A 7,306-nucleotide genomic window follows, 5' to 3' on the forward strand; every position below is an offset into this window, starting at 1 on the left:
ATCACGTGCCATCCCCATCAGGAATGACTGTGTGTGGATAATCTTCGAGTGGTCACTCATGAAAGCCAGGGGGCAGTCCTGAAAGTTCAACTCACACTGGACCAAGAAGGTGTGGAGTTTGTGAGGATCGACCCCATCAAACGGTTGGGTTCTTGGACGTTGTACAGGAGCGTTTCTGGGAGCAGGGATTGGAGTGGGATGGGCAGTGGAGCGAGCAAGGCTGGTTATCCCCTGTGCTAACTGGGTGAGTACCGGAACAGAGACTTGCTCAACTTTGTCATTGTCTCCAATGAGAATAGGAATTGGTGGGATAGGGAGGTTGAGGTCAACAAGAGGAACGGGTTCATGAGGAACCAGCCCATCTTCATTAACAGCCTTGACGAAAACGGCTGAGTTGTGCTTGCTACTGGCAACAACACCAATCTATTTTCAACACCAGGCATAGCCTATTACTGATGTACCCCGTGGATGTTTGGGCACCCAAATATAGCCTATAATCGTGGCTTTCCAACGGTACTAAAAATTTAGAATTCTGCTCAGTGGTTGCCGAGTTATTCATCAATGTTTGCATGTACCCCCTTGTACCCCGATGTACCCCGCACTTTTTCTCAGCAGTTTACTTTAAAACACCACCGGTAAATAAGATATGTTTTAGGGGCTACTAGGGCCTACCAAACGCAAAAGAAACCAAATAAATAGCTGTTGTCATTGCTGAGTTATTCACAAAACAATTGTTAGGGGGTACAACTTGAAAGAATGTAAAATATCTCAGGAGCCAGGGACTCTATTGACATGTATATTAGACCAAAGTAGGTCTATCTTAATCAATAAACACTAATATGAATTATCCAGATTTTTGTGGACACTTGGGCTTTTGGGGGTACAGCAAGGCAATAGCCAATTACCCAACTAATGAATTCTACAAACATTTTAGCCTACAGAAATGGAGTAAAATCATAGTTTTCCAATCATACAAACCATATGAAATTTAGTGCAGCCATTGCCAAGTTATAGGGGAATCTTTGCAATGTACCCTGTTGTACCCCCTCGTACCCCATCACCTTACTCAACAATTTACTTCAGGATGCTGACACAAATATCATTAACATTGCTGAGACCTGCCAAATGCAAAGGAAACCAAGTGCATAGCTGCCCAGGTTAGAGGACTATTCAAGAAACAACCTTTGGAGGATGCATCTTAAGCAAATGTCAATTATCTTGAGATCTAAAATAACTACAATAATTCCTTTAGACCAAAATAGGTCTACTATTATCAAAGAATCCTAATATCATTTTTTGGGATTTTATGGGCCCTTTAATTTCTTGGGCTACAAGGGGGTACAAGGGGTACAAAAGTTAAAGAATGGAGAATATCTTTGGATCTAGCAGACCGATAAAGAAGCTGTTTGCACCAAAATAGGTCTACAGTCATCAAGGAATATTAATGTGATTTTTTTGGATTGGATTTTTTTGGAGCCTTTGATTTTTGCTACTCGATGCATATTCGCGGCGTCTGGGAAAGTATTTTGCATTTTTCTCAATGATTTATTGGTCAATTGTGGAAATAATTATACATATTTGGGAAACCATTTTCAAGGACTATCCATATATTGTAAAGTGTGTTGAGACCGTGGGAATCAGTGGTGACGGCATTCAAGACAGTGAGGGTGATGGTGCACAGACACACTGGACACACAGCCACAGAGCAATCCCCTGGGGGATTGGTAGGTGGGAAATTCCGTAGCGTGAGAATTTAAATGGAAAATTCCGAAAGGGCTATCCCACTGGGGATAGGTCACATGATCTTACTTTCGCACTTGCTTGCTATCACCACAACACAACTGATCTGTCCACCACACCTGCAATTTTGGGCAAAATCCCTTGAAAATGGTAAGATGCATTGTTCATGTTGCTGCCTCTCTAGATCTTCCAAATCTCTCCACAACATGGGTTCTGAGCTTGGATTTTGTGCAATTTGTGTGAAAACACATGTTTTGCCAAAACCTGACCCAGATCATAGTGGATCTGGGTCCAGCTTGATTGTTTCATGTCTGTAGGACATACAAATGCAATCTATCATGTTGGGAGAGGTGTTGGCACTGAGTCAAACCCAGATTTGTTGAGGCAACTTTTTATATATATTTTCCCCCAAGTCCTTACTTACATAATCTGTAGGAAATGGAAAAGTCCCCTGAATACCAAATTGACTCCCAAAAATACATCAGCAGTGCAGCCCTCCCTGAGGTAGCCCTGGCCCAAGAACAAAGTTTCAACAGGAAGAAGGATGACTCTTGGTTGGGTAAGGTCAAGGTATATTATTTTATTTTTTTCATTTTATTTTTGCTGATGCCCATGGCAATGCAGGTCAGGTTGTCTCAGATGGAGCAGCTCCCTGGCAACCGGGAGGTCCAACGGGAGTTTGTTAAAAAGTATTTCGCAGCATGGGGAATGAACATCACCGGTGACAGACACCCTATGGCTGGCATTCTCACATCAGAGCCAGGCAGTGTGAGGCTGGGGGCTTCAGAATTCTTGCCATCACACCTCAAGGTCTACCTGTGCCATGGTCAGCATAGGAAGCGAGTCCTTGAGAATGCCATCCAGTTGGCTTTGACCAAGGAAACAATGGCAGAGAGTGGAGATGAGGATCCTGAACCCCACGAGTTCCAACTGGAAGAAGTGCATCAGCATAAAGATGGATTGGATTTTGGACAATGGATGTCTACCGAAATTGTAAGTTGTGCATCTTTCATCCTGGCCTCCACACAATAATTATTTTCCCCACCACCGAAGCCTTAATGGGGGATTCCATGTTTTTCACCTGGGTACTTCAAGATAATGCCCCTGTGGAAAAGGCTCCAAATCTGTTGCTTGATGATTATGTCAATGCCTATGGAACCTTTGTCAACAGGGACCGAGTCCCGACTGGCCTACAGAGGAGAGCGTGGTGGGCAGGGATGCTTGGGAGCAACAATTCACTGGAGCCTTTGAGGCCTGTGCTTTGTTCAATGGAGATGCTGAGGGTTATGACTCTCATGAGAAAGGTCAAATGGTTCATCCAATACACAAAGTGGTCATTTGTAAGGCATATGGGGGGGGGGATGCAAAATGTAAGTTGAACATTTTCCCCCTTTTCTCGTACTCTTCTTGCTCACTCAGTCAGTTAGTTCTGGGGGGCTGCCTTTGAGATTTGTCTCTGGCACCTAGCCATACTTTGCTCTGATGGTCACATCCTCAGACCTGAGGATGAGAACCAAAGGTTCAACAACATGGACGATGACCACCTTCCCCCATCCTGAGGTCTCTCCCAGCTCACATTCTCAAACATGGAAGAGGACCTTGAACATCCCAAAAGGGGCAAAAATGTGATGAAGTGGAGTTGGAGCCAGTTTGAGAGGGTCCAGAAGGTTGGTGGTGAATTGCCTGGGAACTTACTTGAACCCAAGGGAGAAGAGGAGTGGACGATTGAGCCTGGGATGGTAAGCAACATTTTTCACTTGGATAAAATCCCAAGAAATATGCATTCCACCTCAGTTCTACCACGCTGAACATCTGCTCACAAACTCTGAGAGAAGATATGGTAAAAATGTATAGAAGAACCCAGGAAAAGGGATTTGGGGCTGCACCCTGGGGATTTTGTGAGCTTGAAAGAAAGAGAAAAATCAGACGTTTCTATGGGTACTAATCATTTGAAATTTAGTTGAGTGGTTGAAAAGTTATAAGGGTGGACATTTCTGCACCCTGGACCCAAGGGATCTACTACCGTCATAGTAGCCTTACTATGCCTTCCATAAAAGGAAATTCCTATATGGGGTAATTCCCAATGAGGAAAGGTCCTTCTATAAAAGGAAACTTTCCTTTTTTGGTATTTCCCTTTATGGAATTTCCTTTTTGGGAATTACTTTATATAGAAAATTTCCCTTTTAGAATTCCCTATTAGGAATTTCCTTTTTTGGAATTTCCATGTATGGTAATTTTTTGAAGGGATTTTTTTTTTTAAGTAAAATTTATATTGCAAGTCAGTAGTCAGTTGGGGTGTGTCATCTTCTCTGGGTGCCTGCCATTGAGATTGCTTTGCTTTGGGGGGGGGTCCAAAACGGAACAAAGGCATCCAAACAGAGACAAAGGGAATTACAGATGCACCAAGGGGTCAAGGGTTATTAGACTCTATGGTGCATCTGAAAGGAGGTAAGGAGGGCAAGGGCCCAGAGGGGCAGTGGCAGGAGGATGAGGGGAAGTGTGGGGTGGATGACTAACTGGCTAAATGGAAAGAAGCAGTAGTCCAAATAAGAAGGGTGAGGGAGAAGTGCAAAGTATACACACTACAGATGGTGAAAGTGCTGAGGTAGGTCTGTGAAGCTTGGAGGTAGTGGAGCTTATGGAGGCAGGGGTTGGAAGTCTGAGGAATATATTGGCAATGGCGTTTACGTGAAATGAGGTCACCAATGCAATGGACTTAAGCTGAGGTGGGGGTCAAAGTCAGAGGTTGGGAACATGATGGGATTCTTGGAGCGGAGGTACAAACAGTGTCTGAGTTCAGGGTATGGGACAGGAGCGGGAAGGAGAGGAAGGTGGTGTCAGGTCTGAAGGTGGAGATTGGAGCAGATGGGATAGGGGTAGGACTCTGGAGGTGGTGGAGAGGGGTCCAGAAGTCAAATCAGGATCATGTTAGAGGAGTATGGGAGTTGTCTGGAAGTGGAGAAGGGACTCAGGAATGGAGGGACCTTGGCCTCAGCGACTTGAGTGGAGTGCTGTGCCATTGCTTGTTGTCTAAGGTGGTGCTTAACTTCAGGTTAGCAGGGGGAGTCTCTTTGGGGGACAATCCAGTCGTCATGGTCGTCGATTTCAGACTGGGGGGTACAGGAAACTAAGTACAGAGTATATATATAACGATACAGGAGTGGAGTCAGAGAACAAAGGGAACTGGAAGGAGGACAGGATGAGGGAACAACCCCAAGGGTCAAGGGTTGGGACTCTATGGTGCTTCCCAAAAAAGGGCAAGGCCAAGAGGGGAATGAAGTGGAAGCTGTCTAAATAAGGAAGAGGCAACAAGAGGATTAAATGACACCATACAGTAGAGACTGCAGGGTCCAGAGTAAGTTCCGGAGGTCCGGAGTCGGAAGTCTAAGTCCGGAATATTGGCAAGACATAATAAATGAAATGTAATAAGGAATACAAGGAGATAAGATGGAGGAGGAGGTCAAAGTCCGGAGGTGGAGATGCGACCGGAGTGGAGGTGTGATGAGGTTCCAGTACAGGAGTCCGGAGCTGGAGGTGCAGAGCATCGCAAACTCTGGTCTGGAAGGTACGAGGTTGGGATCGGACCCAGAGTAAACCGGAGTCGGACCAGAGGTAGTGTTGGACATTGTGTTGGAGCCAGAGGTGGAGTGGGCTCTCAACAACCAACAGGGGGAGGAGGTGGTGGAGGTTCTGGAGTTCTGGAGGAGGAGATGGAGGTCCAGAACAGGAGCAGAGGTCCGGAGTTGTATGGATATGACAGATCAGGTATGTGTGGATATGACAAATGGAGGTTTCCATTTCCATTTTGTGTTTGTGACTCCCCATCACTAGTCTGAAATTAAGGACCTCTTAAGACAACTAGCAATGTGTCAGGGTCATGCATGCTCACAACAAGGAAAGTCCCAGAAACCTAGTTGATGTCAGGGCACACCCCAACATGCCCTGCCCGACCCCCACTCCACACCACCTCTTCCTTCTTTCCTCCTTTCTTCTTCCTTTCTTCTTTCTTTCTTTCTCTCTCTTACATGGACCACCTTTCCTGCTGTTCAATGTATCCACCCATTTTCCCTCCTGTATCTTACCATCCCTATATCACTGCCATCACCGCCGCGTTCACCCTGTGCCTGCAACGGACCTAGAAGGCCTCCTTGATGTGTTTGAAATGTGAATAGAATTTAGCTAGTGGCTCAATCCCAAAACCCAAGCCAGACAAAAGAGACTCAGCTGAAAACACCCCAATGCCAACCGACAATCGGCACCATCAAACCCCCCCATTTCATGTTGCAAGCGGGAGCAGTGACCAAACTCTGAAGATGGTAGGAAAGCACTCTAAGAGGGGGCCTAGGGTTCCAGGGTTTGAAAAATCCCTAGGGCAGGATCCCTAGCCCTAACCTGGGTCATCCTGCCCTAGGGCTAGGGCATCAAGCAGTAGGGCACTCTAGCAAGTTTTACTTTGGCTTGCACATTTTTGTACCCCCTGGAGGAACAGAGTATGCATCACCAGTTGGGTCACAAAAATATTGTGACACAAGTTGTCACAGATGCACTTCTGTTCCCCTTGGAGGAACAGAGTATGCATCACCGTTTGTGTCACAAAATTATTGTGACAGAACTTTGTCACACATTTCTGTTCCCCTTGGAGGAACAGAGTATGCATCACCGCTTGTGTCACAAAAATTGTGACAAAAAGTTGTCACAGATGCACTTCTATCTAATCACAGTAGGTATTATGAATCATAATACTTGTGCCATGGCAATTTTTTGGTATCATAAAAAAGAGAAAAATCACACCTTTCCAACGGTGTAACGGGAATGGAAGTCTGGTAAACGGTTCAGGAGTTATGGCCAATTCATTGTTGTGCCCTAGTAGTGCCCTAGTAGTGCCCATCATGCCATTGGCCAGTACTTGGCCAGTTCTCAATATTATGAAATATAAATGAGTGTCCAAAGGCCATATGGATGTCTCTACAACATGCATGTTATAGGAATGGAGTCTCTCGTGACCATGTCGACTGAACATCAACCACAGTGGGTCCTCCTTGTCCACATCCTCCCATCTCTTTCTTACATTCTCCCTGTTCCCCCCCCTTCTTATACACTCACTCCATGCTAAGCTTTCCCTTATTGGGTTTTGATGCTGGCCAGATTATTTATTCCATTTCATGAGACTTCTTGTGATCATTCATATTCAATAGTCAGTGTCATGTTCATGTACGGCTACAGCTGAGAAAGACGGAACTTAATGAATAACACACTCCCACCTTCTGTGCAACAACTGTAAACCTCCTTGTGCCAACATTGTAACGTCTGTGTAAGGTTGTATATGTCTCGGTCACCATCTATATGGGTCATCCCTACTGAGGTTGATGACTCTAGCCATGGATTGTCAAGTTCGTGCATGACTCAACTCAGGTATGCGCAAACACCTTCTGTTACGACTCACATCGCTCACCCAGGTACCGGGCTCTCATCTGTCTCACCACATGGTGAGAATCTGGTTAACTCTATGGATGGATTAGTATTCGATACAAGCCTGTTCCCTTCATCACTGGTACGCTCTTGTGAG

General features: G+C 45.4%; 1 protein-coding gene across 1 annotated transcript; it reads left to right on the forward strand.

Moving 5' to 3' along the window:
• Positions 1-2,178: 2,178 nt before the first annotated feature.
• EI90DRAFT_3157007 (uncharacterized protein) lies at positions 2,179-3,749 on the forward strand (the record flags this gene model as incomplete). Its single annotated transcript, XM_039066088.1, has 4 exons — positions 2,179-2,310; positions 2,365-2,733; positions 3,312-3,479; positions 3,535-3,749. The coding sequence occupies 4 exons, from the start codon at positions 2,179-2,181 to the stop codon at positions 3,592-3,594; spliced, it is 729 nt and encodes a 242-aa protein (XP_038912233.1). The 3' UTR covers positions 3,595-3,749.
• Between the last annotated feature and the right edge of the window lie 3,557 nt (positions 3,750-7,306).

Source organism: Cantharellus anzutake (genome assembly GCF_015039405.1).
Source record: "Cantharellus anzutake strain C23 chromosome Unknown EI90scaffold_53, whole genome shotgun sequence".
NCBI lineage: Eukaryota > Fungi > Basidiomycota > Agaricomycetes > Cantharellales > Hydnaceae > Cantharellus > Cantharellus anzutake.